The sequence below is a fragment of the Cyprinus carpio genome, chromosome A12 (assembly GCF_018340385.1).
Source record: "Cyprinus carpio isolate SPL01 chromosome A12, ASM1834038v1, whole genome shotgun sequence".
NCBI lineage: Eukaryota > Metazoa > Chordata > Actinopteri > Cypriniformes > Cyprinidae > Cyprinus > Cyprinus carpio.
Window position 1 is genome coordinate 10,981,110 of NC_056583.1, and position 24,723 is coordinate 11,005,832.

The 24,723-nt window shown below is 37.1% G+C and overlaps 1 protein-coding gene across 3 annotated transcripts in view; it reads right to left on the minus strand.

The window, feature by feature from the left end:
* LOC109075612 (sorting nexin-29-like) overlaps positions 1-24,723 on the minus strand; it is a 97,778-nt gene that overhangs the window by 15,572 nt on the left and 57,483 nt on the right. For all 3 annotated transcript variants that reach the window (XM_042767497.1, XM_042767495.1, XM_042767496.1), the window contains exon 8: positions 9,467-9,607. In XM_042767497.1, coding sequence (XP_042623431.1) covers positions 9,467-9,607 — 141 coding nt within the window. The remainder of the gene's footprint in view (positions 1-9,466; positions 9,608-24,723) is intronic.

Consider the following 24,723-nt stretch of genomic DNA (forward strand, 5'->3'; position numbering starts at 1 on the left):
AAGAGGCATTACAAATATGTGTTTCCAAAAATATCTTAATTCAGATTTTCATAAATGAAAACAAAAACAAATAAATGAACTTGACCGAAAAAAAAAAATACTTTCAATAATCCCCTGCCTGGCCCCACCAGTTACGGAGGTCTAGAATCACCACTGAACTCCATATTTGCAATCATGCAGATATTCAGGAAAAACTACAGTCTTGCTTTTGTGTGATATTTCTAAAATATCATATAAAAAAAAAAAATCATCAGACAAAAATCCATACAGGCGCATTTTTCACCCTCATATCCTGAATTTTAGAGGCATATAACTGCATTCTAATAAGCTACATCATGCAGTCAGTCATTGTCCTGCATTGTGTTCATCAGGAAATGTATAATGCAGTGTGTAATGACATACAGGTCTGGGGGTGGGACAGGGTGCGCCTAATGTGTTCATTATTTTAACACATTATTTTTCCGTAATTAATCATACCAAATTAACATGTTAAATCCACAGCCCTACTCAAAATAAATGTAAATATATATATATATTATACCACAAGGTATACATTTTATCTTCAATATTTTTTGCCATCCAGACCATCTGACATACTGTTTTTGCATCCTGTGTAATAGGGAAGAAAGTATATTTGGACATGGGCTGTGCAACATCTAAGTATTCCCTCAAACTACCTCTGAATCTCTGCTCTCTTTCTGGCCTGTGGCTATTTAGTACAGTATCATCTCTCTCTACATCTGTGCAACCCAGCTGCAGTGAAGATCACACTGTATGTACCAAAGCGTTAAATAAAAAAAAAACATGAACATTTGCTCATTTTAATCATGGTAAATGTGGGTCACAGGGATGGTCAAAGGTCTGTAATTGTTCCCCATGGAGACAAGAGATGTGATGAACAATATGAGTAAAATGTGAGTGCACAGATAATCTAGATAAAGGTTATTAATTCGTAATGTGATGCTAGCAAGGTCCTCTAAGAAATAGTGCAACTAGACTTCCCAGCTTTGCCCTTTTATAGAACTCATTATTCTAATCAGATTAATATTCATAACCAGTGTTAGATTCATTCATTGACCACATTTACATACATTTTTCAGATTAAAGTCCATATTCTCATTAAACCTTTAATCTGAAAAGAGGTTTACATGTTCACTAGTGTATAACTACTTTATATTTCTGCATACATGGAAAACATTATATTTTAAATAAACTAAGACAAGCACTCCTTCCATGCTATTAATCTTTTCTACATCTCTAGCCACTTATTACTCCACATTTGAATAATTTATTCAAACAAATCATTTACATTCATATTTAATAGGATAAATTAAAAAGGTTTTCTTTTTGTTTCGTTTTTTTAAATAAAGTCGGTGCACCCTGGCATGCGAGTACATTAGCACAGAAAGGTTCTCTCATATTTTTCTTGTACATGTGTCTGTACATGAACATTTTTACATCAGTTTCTGCACTGATAAATTGCAATCCTCTTGCTTGTAAGTTTGGGGTGGTATGGAGTAGTGGTAATATATTTAGGCAGTGAAGTTAAAGATTGTAGATTTGAATACCGTAAGCGGAAATCAATGAACTAACGCCATTGCACCCTTGAGCAAAGCACATAAGAGATATTGTCCCTGTGAGAAGTGTACTGTAATAACTGTACCTTTAGATTAAAGCATCAGCTTAATAACTACTACTGTTGTAGAAATCACCTCCGCCACTTTCTGACAAGGAGTTTTTAAATGGCAATGAGTCATAATAGCAGAATAAATAAATGGTTCAATTACACAGTCTATAGCGCCGTGTTCTTAATACACAGAGCTGGGTTAAACGTGTGACAAGGAAGCATATTATACTCCAAACATCAATATATGCCTTTACTACAAAACACCCAGGAAAAAGCAATACATCGCTACACTTATCTGTCTGCATAAGCGAGCAGGTATTACACACTGGCATTGTCCTGTTTTGTTGTGAGGCTATCAGCTGAGAGCAGGGACAGCGAGCACGGTGCCTGGGGAGGATGTGCACATTATCTCTGTACTCACACCCTCTAAACAGCCAATCCCCAGACCGCAACAGGCCTCAGACAGACTCAATAAATCCCTCCATCAGCCTCTCAACCTATGAGTGGATGAAATAAACCTACCGCACAAGCACACACACGAAACAACACAGTCGCTTGGACGAACACTCAAATGATTGGAAATGAGCAATCTGGAACCAAACACAGACGCACAGACTTATACAAGAACACTAAAACTCTAGTGAGGGGCATAGAGAAAGCTTATTTTATTATATTACTAATATATTAAGAACATGTTAATTAAACAATTTAATATTTGATTAACAACTGAAAAGATGAAAGAGGCAACGACAAAAAGGAAGATGAACAAAAAGACAAAAACGAAGACGAAGACAAAGAACAAAAACTAGCACAACAACAGTTTATTTTATTGTATCTCTATAAATTTAGCAAGAAAAGCATATTAGTCTGGAAAAATCAATCATCATCATCATATAACTTATTTAATATATTAAATTGATATTATTATTATTAAATTACTTTGCATTTTACTAATGAATAATAGTAATTTTATAGTATCATATTTAATAATAATTGCCAAGTTATTATTAATATTTATTTATTATTACATTATTTTATTTTAATATCAAATAAAATATTTTTTACAAAAATTGGTAAATTATTTTAAAAAATGTTTTTGGCTGCATCCACAATAACAGCAAATTATACAACTATAAACAACAGCTAGCTAAAAAATGTTCCCTTGATGACATATTTCCATTGGTAAATAAAAAAGGAGGGGGGGGGTGAAAATCCCAGCAAAAAATGGTTTAAGTTTATAAGGACAGCAAAAGTGGACAACTGACTAAAATCCGTGTTACTCCAGCCCTGAACCTCTGGACCATCCCAGAGCTCTGAGAGTTTGACTTAAAGGTGCTGTATGTAAGATTTTGACTCTACTAAAGCATAAAAATACCATAATATGTTTGCAGATATTTAAGAAACATGCTACATTAACATACTTGTTTATCTGAAAAACAATGCTACAGTCAGTTATTCTCCTTTGAAAACATGCGTTCTGGGCCGGAATGTCTGTGTTTGTTTTGGTTTGTGAAACCCGCCCACTGCCAGTTTACCCAATTGTATTTCAGCACCCCGGGTTGCCAGTTGGCGGAAAACACAGCGTATTTCATTTCATTCATTGTCAAGTGCGCTCGTTCCTGTTTGTGTCATCAATCTGAGAACCTACGTGTGCATCAAGTCTGAGGAGGAGGGACCAGGTGGGAAAAAAACCCTCTCAAATATTTTGAATTTGGACTGCAATACCTAGTTCAACCACTCGGTGTCAATCCTACATACAGCACCTTTAAAACTATTTAAGAAAATCAGTGTGAATACAACTACTCATCCCAAGAGTTTTTAACAGGATAACACTGGCTACTTTACATGATCTCTCTATTACTAAAACAGCTCCCTAAAGATTTACCCCCCTTTAAAGTTCTGAAGCATGAACAAAAAAATGCAGACTCAAAATGGAGCCTATAAATGTGATCCTGATTAAAAAAAAAAAAAAAAAAAAAAACCTCAGCCATAAAAATGTAAATAAATAAATAAATCAAAACAGCTGAGGAGCTTATGAGGTGACAGTTTGACTGGAGTGCTGACAGTCGCCTCTCTTTGATGTCATCATTCTTCTTGTGATTGGCTGGGTTCAGCGCGGCTCTGCTTGGTATTCAGGACACATTTGACAGGTAGGCTGAGGAGCGTTTAGAGTGTTTGCCCGGCAAGCCTCTGACAAATCAGCTGTTTAGGAGCTGTCAGTATGGCTGATCAGCAATTGCAGATGGAGTCATGGACACAACAAGACACCAAATTCATATTCCACTCCAAAACACAGAGAGCTTCAAGACAATCCAGAAGGAATTAAAGAAAGTTACAGTCTCAGAGACTGAAGGATATTATACACACTAACACAATGTATGGAAGCTATGAGGAATCTTTTACATTTCAATTTTTCCCAAAGTGTCAGATTTTTATGCCCGGTGAATGAACAAAAGGACTAAAAAAAGTGTTATCTAGATTATTTAACATTGCATGGTTGGAATTTTTGTGCAATCACCAAAGTATCAAATCTATTTGATTCACTCAGTAGTGGAAAACAAAGCAACAGTTGAAAGAAAATTCAAGATCTTTAGACCAAATGTCAGAGGAGACGCTTGAGCAGGCCTAGTGTTGCACTGGTTTGAACGAGGCACATGAAAGGTAATTGCACAAGCTGCTGTCTCAAGATGAATGATGAGACTAGCAATGAGAGACTCACAGATGCAGATTAGACAAGGCTTGTTCATCCAGCAAGTGAAGATAACAAGCAGCACACACTTTCAAAGGGGCATAAGTTTTCTCAACCGAGGCATTATTTGCATTTCCTTATCATTACTCTTCTCATTGTAACTAGTGGCAGAGATTCAGGCCTGAAGAGAACACAACTATGTTACACAGTTCAAAGTTAGCTTTCAGTTCAAGCATGATATGGACTCTTACCACCAAGAGACATCAAGCAACATGGCTTAATGAGAGAGAGAGAGAGAGAAAGTCTTTATATGTTGTACATGCAATATAGTACAGTTAAATTAATACTGTGAAATATTTTTACAATTTTTACAATAACTGTTATATATTTGAATATACTTTAAAATGTAATTTATTTCTGTGATGGCTGAATTTCGTTACTCCAGTCTTCAGTGTCACATGATCATTCAGAATTAATTTGAATAGGCTGATTTGGTGCTCAGGAAACTTTTATTATTATTATTATTATTATTATTATTATTATTATTGTCACATTCTCACATTCAATAATAATAATAATGCAGAAATCTGCTTAATATTTTTTTTGTGGAAACCATGATACTTTTCCACAAAAAGAACAGCATTTATTTAAAAATATAATATTTTTGTAAAAATGTAAAAGTCTTAACTTTGATAAATTTGATGCAGCCTTGCTGAATAAAAGTTTCATTAATGTATAAAAATGTATATATTTAAAAACATATTTTCATATAAATATATAGAAAAAGAACAGTTTATTTTTTAATGAAATACATGAATTTTTTTTAAACCATTATTGATGATGTTAGTGAATATTTAAATTTTATTACATACAATTAAGAATTTTACTTACCACAAACACACATATAAGATATTAGAATAAAAATAAGCATACTCTGAATCTGCCTGTCTGTGACATGCAGACAAAAATATATTTATCGTGGCCACAAATTAAAAATTAATTCCCACTTCTTAATTCGTTCTCTCGTTTTAGTTAAATTGTGTTCACTAATTAAGAATTCATTCCCCCATTTGAGTAAATTGTGTCCATGTTAACTAAATAAATAAAAAAAAAAACATAAAGAATAACCACATAACAAATACTTAACAAACTCGAAATAATATACAATGATTTATCCAAAACGAGGGAACAAATTTCTAATTTGTGGGAACGATAGATATATTTTTGTCAGCATGGCATGTGCAGAGCTCTGTATTTCTGATAAGGAGAAGCCAATTAATAAAAGGAATAGTCCACCCAAAAATTTGAATTACCCCATGATTTACTCCCTCAAGCCATCCTAGGTGTACAGTGTATGACTTTCTTCTTTTAGACGAATACAATCAAAGTTACATTAAAAAATGTCCTGGCTATTCTAAGCTTTATAATGGCAGTGAATGGGGGTCGAGATTTTGAAGCAAAATAAAGTGCATCCATCCATCATAAAAAAGTGCTCCATACGGCTCCTAATAAAGACCTTCTGAAGTGAATTGATGTGTTTGTGTAAGAAAAATATCCATATTTAAAACTCTATAAACTGTAATGTCTAGCTTCCGCTAACTCCGTCTTATGCACGTTCACGAGAGAGTGGGATCCCTTTAATAAATCTGAAGTACCCTGCTAACCTTTGATTAAGTGGATCCAGGAAAAATGATTCTACAGGCCCTGTTTGAGCTCACAGCTCAGGACTGAGAAAGATCAGATATCATATTTGCATACGTGTGCAATGGCCTGTATCGCAAGGAAATAGAACGGAGCCCCTTTTTGACAATCTGCCACCGAGCTCCAGTAAAATAATAACAGAATTAACAATTACATGAAAGCTAATCACAACGGGCCAATGATTACCAACAAAAGCCCTGTCGCCATCAAAACCCTCCACAGTTGCAGTCATTTCGACTTTAAAAGTCTGCTCTCAACGCACCCTTTTCTCCCTGCTTTCTTGTTCTAACTGAGCCCTGAGGGTTTCCACACTCCAGTTGAATTTGCATGTCAAAGTTTCAGCTAAAACTTCATCGGAAGGCAGTTAGCAGCTCTCGGCTCTGAAAAAAACAAGAACAGAGAGGCTCCTTCTGTCATGTATATGTGCGCAGCTTCTGTACAGCACAAAAACGAAACCCGCTTCCCTGAGAGGTCAGGAACTTATAACTGAGCAGAGCGAGTTACTCGAGGACAGATGCAGACACATCTCCTAATTGACAATTGCTCAGCTGTTTTCACTCCTTGGTGATATGTTAAGAGCAAGATGGCAAAATGTGGCGCAGGGTTAAAAATAACTCTTTTTGAAGTCCAGAGCAACAACCGATTGCTGGTAGTGCAAAACTAATGTGCTTAGAGCAGGTACAAAGCGTGCTGTCTTCACGCCAGCACCGGGGTTGATTGACTCTTTTGATTGGCCGTCCTTGAGGTGGGACGCAGGCTGGCAGTCCCTGTCTGGGTCCTGGTAAATCAGGTCTGTCTTTCACGCTCTAAAAAGTCTACCTTTGAAGGGCCGCGCTGGGGCCAGTGGCTCTGCCTGGCACACTCTCAAAAATCACAGGCAGCGAGAGGAAGTGGTGTCACAAGCCAATTATCTGCCCCTCGGTGAACAGAGGGGGAAAAAAGGAAGGAAAATGAAAAGACAGGTGGGGGATCAGAGTGCTGTCAGAGTGGACTCTCCACAATAGTGCATACAGTGCTGCCCCGCAGATGATGCTGATGGGCACTGAGGCAGAGGGCAGGAACATATGACATAGCAATCTTGCCCTTATACTCACTGCACAGCAGCCTTGTAGATAAACTAGGAAAAAGTGTCAACACCTCCAAAGTGGCAAAATCAGTGGTGATAGAACTGAAGTTGGCCACCAAAACTCTATGTATCAATACATTACAGGGTCAAAAAAGGGGGCAAAAAATAACTCTGCACAGTTAAACTAAATCTATTACTGCATTTTTTATTAAAATGAAAGCTGAAAACGAATTGCAAGTGTCAATTGTGTTTACATCACACTTAAATCTGCTTATATTGCAATAGATTTCTTTTTTGGCAGCGCTGAGTATTATAACCAATCCAACCCTCAACATTGCGAGTAAATCACTCGCATATGCGACAAAATTTTCACTCTTGGCGATAAAAGGATGTCTGATATTAGCCTCTGGCTAATAAATTCTTAGATTTTACTCGCCAGTATGTGAGTGGGAGCCTAGTTATAAGTTTAGCACAGATATATTTTTACTCGTCGAAAACACTGACTAAGCACTTCGGACTTTGTCTCTCTGTCAAGCGATCTGTGATATATTTCAGTTCATCTGAATGGATGCATAGCACACCTGTGTTTGACGTACCGTAAACTCTAGTGCAACTGCACACGACTCGCCATCACTTTGTCTCACACACACGCAAAGAGAGAGCAAGCGAGAGGGTCTTGCATACCATGCAGAATTGACACGCTACATGTAAACGATATACTTTGTTGTTTTCCTGTCAAAATAACGGATTTCCTTAGGAATTCTTCAGCTTTAAGAACTGCCGGGTTTTCCGGTAGTGGGTGGAACTAATGCGCAAACGGTAATCTCATTGGCTGGCGCTGACTTATTATCATCCTTGTTTTGATTTCAGCAAATCAATTCAAGTGAACACACACAACCTGATTAATATTCAAGAATCCAGCAGCTTGTTAATCCTCAGTGTATTTTATATTGCTCTAATTAGTAGAATTCTAAGTATTATTATTACTATTATTATTATCTTATCAGTTTTAATGTTAGTTTCCCCATTTTTTTTTAACCAATGTGTAAAAAAAAAAAAAAAAAAAAAAAAAAAAAAAAAAAAAAAGGTCTTTGTCTTCTTGTGTTTGTGTAGCAAGAAAGTGCTGTGGCACTCCATATTTTATGTATACAATTAATCAACATTAATATTAAATATTACAACATCAAAAGCAGTAATCAACAATAATGATTTTTGTTGCAGCCCTACCCTGTAATGAGGTCCTGTTTTTTCTTATTAATGTACTTTATGTAGGTTGTTTACACAACTGTTGTGTAAATACATGTATGCCACCTTTGAGCAGCATTCAACATAAATGCTGCTGTTCCACCTTTGCAGTGCAAGGACGGCTTTTGTTGATGCTGATAAAATTTTATTGGACTGTCTTCTGTAGTATTCTGATTGATTGAAATAATTGCTTAAATTTAAATATTTGTCATAAAAGACTACACATTTAATAAGGCAATTTCCCTAACAAAGGTAAAACTAAAAGGAAAATCTTGCCCCTTAATGAAAAAGTTTATTTCTGCCCCTGGTACTGTGAGATCTTGTTGTGTGGTTCAGTCAGACCAGCCAGTCAGTGAACAGAGAACGATCAGTCCAGGAAGTGCTGAAGAAATAGCCAAAAACAGCAGATTACAGTATTGCAGCTTTGCAACACGTTTTGTTGCAAAACTACCTTTGTGAAATACTTCACAAAAATTGTGAGGGCTGAGATGTGGGCCCAGCCACTAACAGTGAAGTCATGCATGCTGGTAAGTAGCAGGTGGTGACAGTGGCACTGATGGAAAGTGTTTTTGGGGTGGCTCTGGTTCTCTTGTCAGTAGCATTCTCCTTAATTTGCCTTTTTGTGCTCTGCTGACATGTTTTCGTCTCATATTTTTGGATTACTGTCATTTAAAAAGTTTAAATGTTGCGGCCTACAAACTTTGCCATTGCCAATGTTTTCTGCCAGCTGTGCACAGAATCAACAATCAACTTTCGAGTGCATGATACACTGTTTCCCAAAACTGTGAATTCTTTGAAAATACATTTACATCAGATTAAAAGTTTGTAGATGCACCTTGTCATGCTGTTCTGGATGCAATTTTCTTTGCAGTGTAGAGTTGTGCCAAATTCTAAATTTAAGAAATGGATTCACAAGTGTGAATCTGGATTTCAACTTTCACACAAGGCTTTGTCAAGTTAACATTCAAAGTACGTCACTTACAGGAATTATAGAAATTTCTATTGAATATCAACACTTTTTAACTCATAATTACTACTAACCTGCCTACTAATCCTGTATTTTCAGGTGAGCCAGAAAATAGAAGGACAAGGAAAAACCTGAGAACCTGTCATTATAGAGAAAACCCGCATTACATACCTTGTTGCCGATGGCTTTTTTAGGTGGGAAATTGAATGTGTCGACTTGTGGGAATTGCGGCCGCAGGTAATTGTGCAGTGCCCTAAACTCAGCATAGCGCCGGTACACATTCCACTCATTGTCCAAGATTCTAATGTACACCTGAAAAAAATAAAATGCATAAAATGTCACGGGTTACAGTGATGAGTATCTGATGTGTCATTTTGCTGTTGTTGGTCTCATTATTATTTGCATCTGTTATAAACCAGGTTTCCCATGGTGCCATAGCCAGACAGACATAAGGGACTGCATCTAGAAGTGCACTGCAGGGACAACAACACAAGGAAGAGGAGGGAGATAGGAGGAGAGGGATGCTATTTTCACACCTCGCTTCCTCCTTCAGAGCAGGACAGAGGAGCCTGGCTCGAATTACCCAAGCAAGACCTCTGATCACAGCAAAGCGCATGCTTAAGTCTCTTGAACAGACAGCAGTGAGTCCACCAGGGATGCAAGGCAGAGTGTGTGCACGTCTGGCTTTAGTAACAGGATCTCATGAGAGGTTAGCCTGTAACAGCACGTTAGCACCTGTGAGGCCACGCTGACAGTGTCAAACTCAGGCTGTTAATAACAGCTGTGCAATAACCTAAAAAAATCATGCATGCAAACCAGACACCAAAATAACTTAAACGGCTTTAAAGACTAAAACAGTGTTCTACAGGCTATTGCAAATTTCCAATGTAATTCTTATATTGTTCATGCAACAGCATACAGCCAGTACCCATAGTAACAGTGACGAAAGGGTGACACTTTAGTTTAGGGACCTATTCTCACTATTAACTAGTTGCTTATTAGCAGGCATATTAATAGCATACAGGCTGATTATTATTACTTATAAATAGGGATGGCTCAGAACCGATCCCGATCCGATACCAGAAATTCTGAGTATCGGCCGATACCAATCCGATACCAGCGCAGTTTTTTTTTTTTTTTGAATCGGTGTAGAATTACTATACCTCAATGTGTTAACCGGATCATCACTCTTTTGTGTTTAAAACACAATCTACCACATATAAACAACTTAATTGTAAAGAAGAACAACAAACGAATAATCATCATCTATGACAAAATTACTACTATAAACAAGATTAGTGGATAATTCAGTAGCAAAAGTTACTCTAGAAAAATCATGAGTGCACATTAATTTTATAAAATAGAAAATTTAATGTGAAAAAAATCATTATTTAGTGGGGAACAAATAAAAGTGAATAAGTGTAGGGCTAAATCTGGTAAAATGTTACATATTGCTCTTTGCATTGTTGCAAAATACATTCATGAAAAACAAGAAATATATTTATATATTAATTAATATAGCCTATTATACAATTAAAAGACATTTCTTTTAAATGTATAGCACAGTAATGAGGCAGCAACATATGATAGATAAGACAACAAGAAAGGCTATTAATAATCTTTCATTACGCAAAAGTATTATAACATGAAAGGTTCCGTATTGTATACGGAGCAACACAAAGCGCTTATGCGCATCTCGTGTTCTTTGATAAATGGAAAGTTCAAAAGAACAGCATTTTATTTGAAACAGAAATCTTTTAACGTTATAAATGCCTTCACTGTCACTTTTGATCAATTTAATTTGTCCTTGCTGAATAAAAGTATGAATTTGTTTAAAATGATCTTTTAACGTTGGTGTATAAATCAAAGATGGTGACTTCTAAAACAATGAACACGATGTTCATTAATTAACTTTTCCATATGAACTACAAACGAGAGTTTATTCATCACAGGTTATAAATTTTGAATCGTTTTGAATTTTGCAGCATTCAAAAACACATTAACAAATACGTTGATGAAAAAACATCACTCGTGATCCATGACCCAGAAAAAAAATCCAGAAGTGTACCCACTCTTTCCCATAGTGCACTGGGAGAACAGACATGTAAAAAGCGCAGTGACTCTAAAAATCACATTGGAAGGTCTTGGGTGTTGAAGATAAGAGTGAGCAGAATAACAAATAAGGCTTAGTCACAAGCAGCAGGCCATTACAGTTTCACTCATAGCCATTATCTTTAATAGCTTGTGCTCTGTCTGGTTTGGCGATTTCATGAATATAGGATGTTGACGCTTTATAAAGTTTAATTTAATTCTCATTACAAATAAGCTCGATAGCAACTGGTTTATTCAAATCTTATTTATGATTAAACCTTGAAATTCTATAAACCTATTAATCAGAGGGATATTTCAAAGAAGCTGCCACAATCATATTAAGACACACAGAATGATGAACAGACACACTTAATCACACAAACACACACAAGAGAGGTTTCATAGCCTTAACTAAAGGAAATCAAAATGACGGTGTATTAAAGCTATCATAATCTTATAGAGGCGTTTTCATTAGCACACATATTTATGGAAACAAATCATTCTCTAAAGAGCAATCACTTCCCCCTCAATAATTGCAAATTAATACCAAGAAAAAGTGTTTCAGTAAATCCAGCTCTCACTTAAGACTCTTTCTTGACAAAAATAAAACCAACCTCAATTAAAATGAAAGCTTATGGCAACATGTCAAGAAATTTTGGAATTAGCCAAATCAAACAAAACAACATTCCCCCCATTCGGTTGCTAGGGTGATCTGAGTGGTTGCTATGCAGTGTTCCAAGTGGTTTTAGCATGCTGCTAAAGTGTTCTGAGAAGAACATTGCTATGAAGTTGATAGGGTGTTCTAAGTGGTTTAAGCAGAACACTGTTAAAGTGTTCTGACAAGTAAATTGACACATACAAAGAAAAAAGTGAAAGTGACGTGACATTCAGCCAAGTATGGTGACCCATACTCAGAATTAGTGCTCTGCATTTAACCCATCCGAAGTGCACACACACAGAGCAGTGAACACACACACACACTGTGAACACACACCCCGGAGCAGTGGGCAGCCATTTTATGCTGCGGCGCCCGGGGAGCAGTTGGGGGTTCGATGCCTTGCTCAAGGGCACCTAAGTCGTGGTATTGAAGGTGGAGAGAGAACTGTACATGCACTCCCCCCACCCACAATTCCTGCCGGCCCGAGACTCGAACTCACAACCCTACAATTACTATAAATACCAAATAAAAATAAAAAAAACACCCCAAAATAATGGTTGCTAGGGTGCTCTGAGTTAGAGGTCTTCACAGTGCACCCGAGACCCGTCGACCCGGGACCCGACCCGGGACCCGTACGGGTTCGGGTCTATATTTTAAATGATCAGCCGTGTCTGGGTCGGGTCCGAATCTATTACTTCGGGTCCCGGGTCTGTTTAACATTGTGTGTAATACCGGTGCGATCGGAGTCATCGGACTCGGAGAACACCCGGCCGTGATCAGACACTGCTTGTGTTTTTTGTGACACGCAACTTGTAAAATTAGGAAAAGAAAAGTGTGAGCCAAAAAAAAAAAAAAAAAAAAAAACGATCTCTCTCTCTCTCTCTCTGCCGTTAGAAGCAGAGAGCGCAGACTCAGAGTTAATGCAAGTGCACGCACGGTAATAATGAATATGTTCAAGAGCTATGTGCGTAAAAAGCTTCAAAACAACGAGTATAAAGAGATAAAACCTACGGGCACCTCTTCTGCCTGGGCATCCTTCAGCACCACTTTATTAAAGATAAAGACAAACACAGCTTAGCGAGCTGATGTTTTTTTTTTTATTGCATTGCATTGCATATTTAGCATTTAATATTAAATTTCTATTTTTTTGCAAGGCACAGATTGCACACTTCAAGAAGTTTTATGTTTATTTAATTAAGTCAGATAGCTTGCCATGCATGGTTTTGTGTGCAGTGGGGAATCAGATCATTATTTTCTATATAAGTTTATTTTATTTCTATGTTTTATGTTTTAAGTGTCATTTTCAGTTCCTGTTCCTACTATGTGAGATAGTAGTAAATAAAAGTGCAAATCTCAAAAACGCTTGCAGACTCGACACACTCATATTTAATATATTTCAAATCAGTAACAAAATCTGAGGTGAACTGTCACATGAATGTTTTCGATGACGCTCAAATTGCGTTAAAAAGCATATTTTAGGTTGATCCAGCTAGCACGCATGTGCAGTCTCAAGCGCGTGTCATGTTTCTATGGCAACCAGTGATGACTTCGACCGCCAAAGCACGCTTTACATTTTCTCCCATTTGTATAATAATATAAATGAACCGTTTAATCTTAAAGTTTTAGTGGTCAGATTCAGACTCCACACAGAGCAGAGAGCACAGAGATGATAGCAAATAAATAACGTCAGCGGCCATGGCACTGAACGAGCAGTCGTTATTATAGTTCAAAAGGGCAAACAGTCGAAGTTATTATGCGAGTTAACTCGAGTCATCCGTCACCGTGACATCAAGAGGACTTTTGAAGCTGAAATAATGAGTGGATTAAGCTTGGACTTGGAATAACGGGCAGGAAAAAGTGGAAAAGCCTCGATTGCTCGATCAACATCAGCCATCTTGCAAACAGACAACCGCCTAGCACTTGCCCCTCCCACAAGAAGCAGATTTCGCCTCGGACGCGCGTCAATTTCGCTTCAAACTCTTGCTTTCTACGGCGCGTCTATTTCACTCTAGACGCGCGAATGCATTCAAAATGTTCAAGCGGCAAACTAGACGCGGTAGACACTAATTTGACGCTCTATTCGCGTTTGGTATGAACACAGCATTAAAGTGTTCTGATTGGTGGAAGTACATTGCTAAGCTGTTGCTATAAGGTGTTTTGAGTTATTGCTATGTGATTTGTAGAGTGTTATGATTGGTGTTAGTACATTGCTACATTGAGCGTGTGCTCACTGGTGTTAGCATATTGCTATGCGGCTGCTAGGGTCTTCTGTCTGGTGTAAGAACATTGCTACATGGTCGATAAGGTGTTCTAAGTGCACCACCAGGGTTGGGAAGTAATGAAATTATATTATAGCCTACAACACAGTGCTGTTTGGTTCCTGAATGAATCCGCATTTTGAATGAATCAGTACAAATTCAGTTACATTCATAAAATCACTTCACGTCTTTTAGAACTGAATGATTCCATGACTCATTCATTAAGACTGTTATTTGCCAGCACCTACTGGCAGTTTTATTTAGAGGGGCTTAACATAAAAACAAGACATCAAAATGTTCCAAAGTATTTAGATTAAGTTACTAAAACTGAGTAATCTAATGAAATACATTACAAATTACTTTTTAAAGCATGTATTTTGTAATCTGGAGTGAAATACATTTTAAAAGTAACCTTCCCAACCCTGTTTAGCACACAGCTAAAGTGTTCTGATTGGTGTTTGCACAGTGCTATACGTTTGCAAGGTGTTGCTATTTGTTTTTCTAGCAACAAACTGTACTTTAAGTCCCAGTCAAAAGGTAAATAGGAGGGAAATTAAAAACAACTACATTAATCTGCTCTAATTAATCTAGCACTGTAATAACACTGTGGATAATTCATAATAATTTGCAAGTGTCACTAGGACACACTCACTGGTCATTGGTCAATTCATTTGTGCATTACTGTAAGGAGGAAATATGTTTTGATTGTGTACCTTTGGCAGATGTGTATTACTTCCACTATGGACAGTATAATGGAAAAGCCATTTATCTTTTTTGAGAAACAATGAAAGTAGAAAGAAAAGAGCAGCCAGTATATGATTCATACTAAAAGCAAATGTCAGCCGGGGGAGGATGCTAATATTTAGCCCTGCTATAAAAGCATTTACAATATCTCATTATATTCATATTGAGAGAAGAAGTGTTCCTTATGGAGAGACGACAAGATGCAGAAAAAAGGCATTTTCTGGCGATTTACCAATTACACACACACACACACACACACACAAACACTCGTCTGTGTTCCAGCTCAGATACCTCACACCATATTCTTCACCGCTGTAGCAGCGGGCAAGCATGCAATCTTGTCTGAAGGTAAAATGCAGCGAATTAATGTTGGTTTGGCAGCATGTCTAATTGGTGGTGCCCAGCTGTGGTAAAAGCTGCGGTTTGACCCCTTCTATTTTGGGTGGAATCATATAAGGAGACCTCCTCCTCATCTCACGAAGAGAGCAGCACCCTCTTTCTACCTACAGAGACTTACCTACAGAGAGCTTAACTGCAGTTGTCAGTGCACAAATAACTGGCTGCCGGAGTGCCGAGGTCTCTTCCTGGTGAGGGCTCCCCAGAGAGATTTGTCTTTTAGTCGATCCTAAAATTATGTGCATTATTCTAATTTGCCCACTAGGGACATTTTGAGCAAAAATGGAAATTCACAAACCACCCGCAGGGTTCATTTCACTCATTTTCCATCAACAAGCTTCAACCCTGCCATTCATGATGCTCTAACTGGCCTCAACCCACATCTAACTGATAGCGATGCAATATCATAGGAGCAAATGTGCTGTTGTATTTAATATTAGAGCTGCTGTGAATCGCCCACAGACAGGGTCATCTTTTGGGTGGGACAACAAGGAATACTGGGAGGACCACTAATGTTTTTGGCAACAATATTCAGTACAACTGCAAGACTTTGAGTGTGATCTAGCACAACAGTTCAGTAAGAAAAAAAAAAAAACACTTTACATGTATTCACTATAGAAACAGCAGTACATTATACATAATTACAAGCAACTACCACCAAACCTAATGGTAACCCTATAGTACATCTTGTTAATATTAGTCATTATTTTATTTATTGTTGAAAAGTTCATTTATTTCAGTAATTCAACTCAAATTGTGAAACTTGTGTATTAAATAAATTTAATGCACACAGACTGAAGTAGTTTAAGTCTTTGGTTATTTTAATTGTAATGATTTTGGCTCACATTTAACAAAAACCCACCCAATTGAATTGTTGTGAATTGTTGGCATTCTGGAAAGTATGTTCATTTACTGTACATGTACTCAATACTTGGTAGGGGCTCCTTTTGCTTTAATTACTGCCTCAATTTGGCGTGGCATGGAGGTGATCAGTTTGTGTCACTGCTGAGGTGGTATGGAAGCCCAGGTTTCTTTGACAGTGGCCTTTAGCTCATCTGGATTTTTTGGTCTCTTGTTTCTCATTTTCCTCTTGACAATACCCCATAGATTCTCTATGGGGTTCAGGTGTGGTGAGTTTGCTGGCTAGTCAAGCACACCAACACCATGGTCATTTAACCAACATTTGGTGCTTTTGGCAGTGTGGACAGGTGCCAAATCCTGCTGGAAAATGAATTCAGCATCTTCAAAAAGCTGGTCAGCAGAAGGAAGCATGAAGTGCTTCAAAATGTCTTGGTAAACGTGTGCAGTGACTTTGGTTTTCAAAAAACACAATGGACCAACACCAGCAGATGACATTGCACCCCAAATCATCACAGACTGTGGAAACTTAACACTGGACTTCAAGTTACTTGGGCTATGACCTTCTCCACCCTTCTTCCAGACTCTAGGACCTTGGTTTCCAAATGAAATACAAAACTTGCTCTCATCTGAAAAAGAGGACTTTGGACCACTGGGCAATAGTCCAGTTCTTCTTCTCCTTAGCCCAGGTAAGACGCCTCAGGAGTGGCTTAACAAGTGGAATACGACAACTGTCCTTGACACGTCTGTGTATGGTGGCTCTTGATGCCTTGACCCCAGCCTCAGTCCATTCCTTATGAAGTTCACTTAAATTCTTGAATCGATTTTGCTTGACAATCCTCATAAGGCTGCGGTTCTCTCAGTTGGTTGTTCTGGTTGATCTTTTTGTTCCACACTTTTTCCTTCCACTCATCTCTCTGTGAACAGCCAGCTTCTTTGGCAATGAATGTTTGTGGTTTACCCTCCTTGTGAAGGGTGTCAATGATTGTCTTCTGAACAACTGTCAGATCAGCAGTCTTCCCCATGATTGTTTAGCCTAGTGAACCAAACTGAGAGACCATTTTGAAGGCTCAGGAGACCTTTGCAGGTGTTTTGAGTTGATTAGCTGATTGGCATGTCACCATATTCTAATTTGTTGAGATTGGTGGGTTTTTGTTAAATGTGAGCCAAAATCATCACAATTAAAAGAACCAAAGACTTAAACTACTTCAGTCTGTGTGCATTGAATTTATTTAATACACAAGTTACACAATTTGAGTTGAATTACTGAAATAAATGAACTTTTCCACGACATTCTAATTTACTGAGATGCACCTGTATATAGTTACCCTTTTTTTTTACTTCTTTATTATTATTATTATTATTATTATTTTACTTGTTACTTTATAAAAAGAAAAAAAAATGTTGTATTTTCATACAATTTAACAAATTTTGAGTATAATTATATATTTAAAACTCATTAGGTAATTGTACATGTCTATATGTGACCCTGGACCACAAAACCAGTCTTAAGTGTAATTTTTTCTAAATAAATAAGCTTTTTATTATTGAATAAATAAGCTTTCCATTGATGTATGGTTTTGGGATCTGAAAATATTTGGCCAAGATATAACTATTGGAAAAATCTGGAATTAAAATTAAAATACTGAGAAAATCGCCTGTAAAGTTATCCAAATAAATTTTTAACAATGCATATTACTAATCAAAAATGAAGTTTTGATATATTTATGGTAGAAAATTAACAAAATATCTTCATGGAACATGATCTTTAATTAATATCCTAATAATTTTTGGCATAAAAGAAAAATCAATAATTTTGACCCATACAATGTTTTTTTTTGGCTATTGCTAAAAATACACCCCAGCAACTTAAAGCTGGTTTTGTGCTCCAGGGTCACATGTATTGTATAGACACTTGGATGCATGGATGTAAAAAAGCCAAGATGTAAAAGCCCTGTGTGACAAAGTTAGGACACCCTTACTGTTAACATGGGAATTAAGAGGGTAAGTAACAGTAAGACACTACTAATCAAATACCTTTGATTAACTGATCATCAGCCAGTGTGAGCAGCTCTATAAAAGCCGAAGTTTTTGGCAGCTGCTCTGGAGCCTTCAGGTGCATTTTAACAATGCCAAAGAGGAAAGACATCAGCAATAATCTTAGAGAAGCAATTGTTGCTGCCATCAATCTGGGAAGAGTAATATGGCCATTTCCAAACAATCTGAAGTCCATCATTCCACAGTGAGGAAGATTATTCACAAGTGGAAGACATTCAAAGCAGACATCAATCCTCCCAGAAGTGTAACGCTCAGAAAAATGGCAGACAACCCAAGAACCTCACCGCAGACTCTACAGGCCTCAGTTAACATGTTAAATGATAAAGTTCATGGCAGTTCAATTAGAAAAATATGGGACAAGTATGGCACATTTGGAAGGCTTGCCACAAGAAAGCCTCTTCTATCTAAAGAAACATGGCAGCAAGGTTTAGGTTTGCAAAGTTGCATCTGAACAAACCATAAGACTTCTAGAACGATGTCCTTTGACCAGATGAGACCAAAGTGGAGATGTTTGGCCATGTTTGGTGAAAGCCTAAAGAGCATATCAGCACAAACACCTCAAACCAAAAGTCACACATGCTGGTGAAGGGCTGATGATTTTAGGCTTGTTTTGTAGCCACAAGAACTGGGCACCTCATAGTCATTGAGTCGACCATAAACTCCTCAGTATACCAAAGTATTCTAGGCCATCAGTCCGACAGCTAAAGCTTGCCCAAGATTGGGTCATGCAACAGGACAATGATCCCAAGCACACCAGCAAATCTGAAGCAGCTGAAGCAGAAAATAATCAAGGTGTTGCTGCAGTCCAGTCAAAGTGCACCAGTCATCCTGACTGAAATGTTGTGGTGAGAGCTGTGCATAAATGCCCACAAACCTCAATAAACCTGAGCAACGCTGTAAAGAAGAGTGAGCCAAAATTCCTCCCGAACGATGTGAGAGACTGATAGTCATACAGAAAATGATTACTTCAAGTTATTGCTGCTAAAAGTGGATCTACAGGCAGCTGAATCATAGAGTGTCCTAACTTTGTCACACATGGCTTTTCCATCTTGGCTTAATTTTTGGTAAATAAATAATGGCACGGTGTGATATTTCATGTGATGTTGTTTTAAATAAAATGGTGAGAGTGTGAAAAGTGCATTTTAAGAGCATTTCTAAAAGTCCAACAGGGTCAAAAGTGATCAAATTAGAGGACCGGAACTAATTGTTGTATTATACTGAACTGAATTTTGATGGTGTGTCCAAAACCAGGTTGCACTAAGTAATGCATCTTTAATAACTCCATTCACAAGTAAAAATCTAATTATACAGTTTTGAGCACTGATTCTGGAAAGCACACTCATCATGGTACACGGCCGTACAATTTGACACCCACCCCCAAGTTCACTCTACACTCCAGTTCTACCGAGACAAAACATTTGCCAAATTAGGCAGAAAATAGAATCCATTTGGAAGATTGCTGTGCCAGAGTCATGGTGTAAAAGGAATTACAGAGCCAGAGAGAGAAATGAAAAGAGGAAGGAAAGGAGGAGAGGGAGCCATAAGGAGGGGTGAGAAGAGTTTTTCATTAGGAACATTCAGCCGCAACATCTGTCACCTGTGTGCAGAGTGCAAGCAGGTGTGTGTGTGTGTGTGTGTGTGTGTGTGTGTGTGTGTGTGTGTGTGTGTGCATGTCATGTTCAAAGTGTAACAATTATCCTTCCAGTAGACATTCAAGAAGTTAAACCCAGTAAGCACTGGTTACATGTATGAATGGTCAAATTCTCTTAGCTTTAATATGCTCTCTACAATCAAACAGGAAAATAGTCCTAATGCAACAAAGACCAAGTAGAGCAGCTAAAAGGTAGAAAGCACTGAATCAGTATTAATGTTATATCATACCTTTACACTGCCATTTTAAAGTTTGGGGTCAGTAATTAGTAATTACATAATTTTATTCAGCAAAGATGCATTAAATTGTTTAAAAAGTGACAGTAAAGACATCTGTAATGTTACGAAATGTTTCTATTTCAAAAAATGTTTCCTTTTTAATTTTTTATTAATCAAAGAGGCCTGAAAAAAATGTATCACCGTTTCAAACATAAATATTAAGCAGAGCAACTGTTTTCAACATTGATAATAAGAAATTTGCAGCACATCAGCACATTAGAATGATTTCTAAAAGATCATGTGACACTGAAGTCTGGAGTAACGATGCTGAAAATTCAGCTTTACATCGCAGGAATAAATTACATTTTAAAATTCATTCAAATAGAAAACAGTTATTTAAAACACTGTAATAATATTTTATAATATGACTGTTCTTACTGTATTTTTAATATAAAAAAAATATATAAAATATAGCATAAGAGACTTTAAACAATTCTTACCAACCCCAAAGTTTTGAACGTTAGTCTGTATGTAATAATCAGCAGTGAATAGAAATAATTACATAAAATAACTGAGAAAAAATATATAATTTTATTATTGTGATAAATCTAATACAATGAATGATCTGACCTTATCTGTCACCTTGAAAAATAATCAAAACAGCATACTACTAACCGTTGAAGGCTGCTGAAATAAAAAAGGCAAAAGGCAAAAATAATGTAGGCATGGAGCTGGTGTGCCATCCTCAGCCTGACCTTTCTTTCCAACATACATCGATCTTATTTGGTGTAAGATCTGAGGCGTGATGCCCTCTAAAACTCTGGCCACTATGGGTCGAGTCAAACAATGCCGAGAGTCAGCGTAGGCGCGAGGGAGCGATGTAGGCAAGACTGAGAAGACAGCGGCAGATGGGCCCATAAATACTGTTAGTCTGTGTTAGCGCGATCACACAGCAGCATGCGAGGAGGGCAATTACTGCTTGAGCTCTACTAAGAAGTTTATTAAAGGTAAGATTGCAGCTGATCACAGCTGGATTTCCAGGGAGATGTAAAAGATTCAATAGGAGAAATAACAGATGGGGAATAGTGGAAATAAGGCAGTGATTCACAACCAATGGGTCACGGGTCTATTCCGATTGGACAGCAAAAGTGGAAAAAAAAAAAAAAAAGCTACATGCAAATATAAACTGTAACAAACCAGAAGATCATGTATGGTTAGTACAGCAAAGTAAATTCCCTTATCAACTTTTTAAAAAGGAGATGAAATTCATCCCAGAAACCAAAGTTGTTGATGTCAAAGTTCATAGTCTCAATCAAACTGTAAGGCAGTGTTTTCCAACCTTTTTTCTGCCACGGCACAGTTCTGATATATATTAAAAAATCCCATAGCAGACCACTAAGCATGGAAATATATCAAAAAAAACATTGTTTTTTTAAATATTTTATACAATACTATATATATATATATATATATATATATATATATATATATATATATATATATATATATATATACACGTTTTCATCAACTTACAGGTTATAAAGTTTATTGTAGCTATATGGGAGCTCAGATTTTCTTGTTGTTTACTACACTTGGCCAAAACCACATGATATAAAAGATGAAGCACTATGCACAGGATATTTAAAACGTACAAAAGTAAACTGGTTACAACTAGACGGCAAAAGACTCTTCTCTCTTCAAACACACACAAAAAAACATTAGCCTTTACAGTCTTACCCCCGGTTTCACAGACAATGTTTAAGCCTAATCCCAGACTATAATGCATGTCTGGGCTGTTTTAACTGAAAGAAACTTGCACTGACTGATCTTAAAATCTGTCAGTGCCATTGATTTGTCTCAAGATGCACATCAGTAGTGTTTTTATCTAAGGCACATTTATAAAAGCTACTTAAATGTCCTATCTGACCTGTGGCCTAATCCTGGTTTAACCTAAGCCCTGTCTGTGAAATCAGGCCCTAGTGTTTACTGAGTAAAGAAAATGCTGTATTTATTCAAATATCAGTTCTTTATTGACTCTTGCATTGTGAACGATTCTGAATGGAGCCGGATGGGGATGCAAGGTTTTGCTGACAGTTTGAGGATCCAATGGAGTTACGAGGTTTAGTCATAAGCTCTTCTGAATGCTTTTCATTGGTACATTTTTTGTAAAACCCTCAAACAGATCTAAGGAAGACCAATAGCACTGATTTAAAATAGTAATAATGAAATATAATAGAGGAAGTTTGGATAATTTCCCAAGGCACACCTGACAAACTGTCACAGCACACTAGCATGTCGCAGCACAGTGGTAGGGAAACACTGCTCTAAAGTAACCAGATTTAGCCTACAGTTAGATGCCAATATGGACAGGTTGCTTGACCCATATTCACTGCAGTCTGGGTTGTTTTTTCTTTAAACATGAGGGGATCATCTTAAATATGGGTTCACTTACGTGGTCTTTGCTAGACTAAATATGTTTAGTGTGGTCAATTAATGGCTGCCGAAAGCATAAAACTATGAAAATTCAACCATGAAACCACAATCTTTCAATTTTTCCATTAATATATCCAGTTCCTGGTAATATTAATAAATGTCAATGCTTGATTGTTTACTTTTATATGATAACAGCATTAGGTGCAATATATAATCTGGGTCATGAAGCAAGACTAGTTGAGAGCCACTAAATAAGAAACAAGGTTATATTAGAAACAAAATATATTCATATATTCAAACAGAGAAGAACTTTCTACCACTGTCAAAAACCTGGACCAACACTGACCATACAGCCCATTCATACCCAGATTCATTCAGCAAGAAATGCAGACAGGTCATTTCACCTGTTGGTATTGACCATTTTCCTAAATTAGCTTGCTTCTGATATGCTACTATGCATCTCATATAGATTTCTTTCAATTCCCCGAGCCCCATCCTAGTTTATAGGCAATCTGCTCTGGGTGCACTGCCTTAAAGGTTAAGAGAGTGTGATAACTATAAAGATGCAATCTGGACTAGATGAGCACACAAACCATAAAAAACTCAAAAACAGCCAAAAACATTTAGATTCTTGTCCATTTAAATGTAGCTATATATATACACATACACACAAACACACACACACTTAGTATATATGGCATTTCCATCTTCATTCCGTCTTCATGTTTTAATGAGGAAGTTGCAATTACATTATATGGATTTTTGTGTCTCAACTGAAGCACAGAAAACTATATCCATGCAAATGCAGTTAAAAATGGCAAACGCAGATTCGATATTTCTCAAACACAGAGAAAATGCAAACACCAAACTCAATGCAAATCTGCAGTTATGGAATAATATCACATTTTTCCCAACATTTTCCATACAACAAAGATGTTTCTGTTCTGAGAGTGGTCCTCTCATTAAAGTTTGTACAAATGATGCCATCTTTCACTTATAGATTACATGTTATGCTTGTTGAGCCTCAATGATACTCCAATTGTGATTCGTTTTTCTCAAGCGTCCCATCTGGACTTCATTTATAATTAGCTGTCAGGTCTTTCTGCTCACAAAACACTCAAAACTTGTAATAGACAAACAAGCAATAATAAGGGCGAGGCAGCTACTTATTGGCAAGTTTGTTTGTTTTTACCCACAGTATTGATTGCATTTAAAAGGGCATCGCTGCAATAATTGGCCAATTTAGATCAAGCTAAAAAGATCTGCAGTGATATTTGATACTTTTTATATCGTAAAATGAACACATCTGGTTTTGTGTTGATTATGAGGTATGGTTAAAGGTATAGTATGGTTAAATACGACAAAAAAAGGCTTTGGGCTTTGGATACGCTGGTTTAGGACAACATACAAATATAGAGTGTATAAAAAGGTCCCTTTTGAAATGAAATACCCAACAATGTGAAATGAAATGAAAAAGGTCTCTTTTGAAATGAAATATCCAACAATGTGACACACATTGCTCGGGGCTCAAATCAAGCATCCGTGAAATACTGATAGCCACAATATTGCTATCAAATTTATTATATTTGTGAAAGGATTCGAAACTGCATTTGAGCAGCCAAGAGAGAAAAGCAGAGGAGGGAAAGGCAGGGGAAACTGAAAAAAGGGAGTTTCAGGGAACTGACATCTTGTCTCCTCAGCAAGCTATGATAAAGTCATTGAGGCTACCCAGTGTTCAGTGAGGTTCTGGACCCTGTGAACTCCAGCGGTCCGTTCTGTATGAATTAGTCATGAGTGCAGCTCCACAGCTGCCATAATGAGGATGAGTAGGAGATCAGTTCTGCTTTGTAACAAGCACCGTTCTAAAGGTTAAACATACATTCTCACACCTTCTCCCACTATTCAGACATGAGCAAATACCACAGGAAAAAGTGACCTGCCATAAACTCCTGGAAAACTCTCAGTATGATTGATAACACATGAAATAATGTAATGTCTCCACTCAAAAAATGTAGGCCTACATTTAAGATTTATGTATTTAAATTGCATATTAAATGTCCATC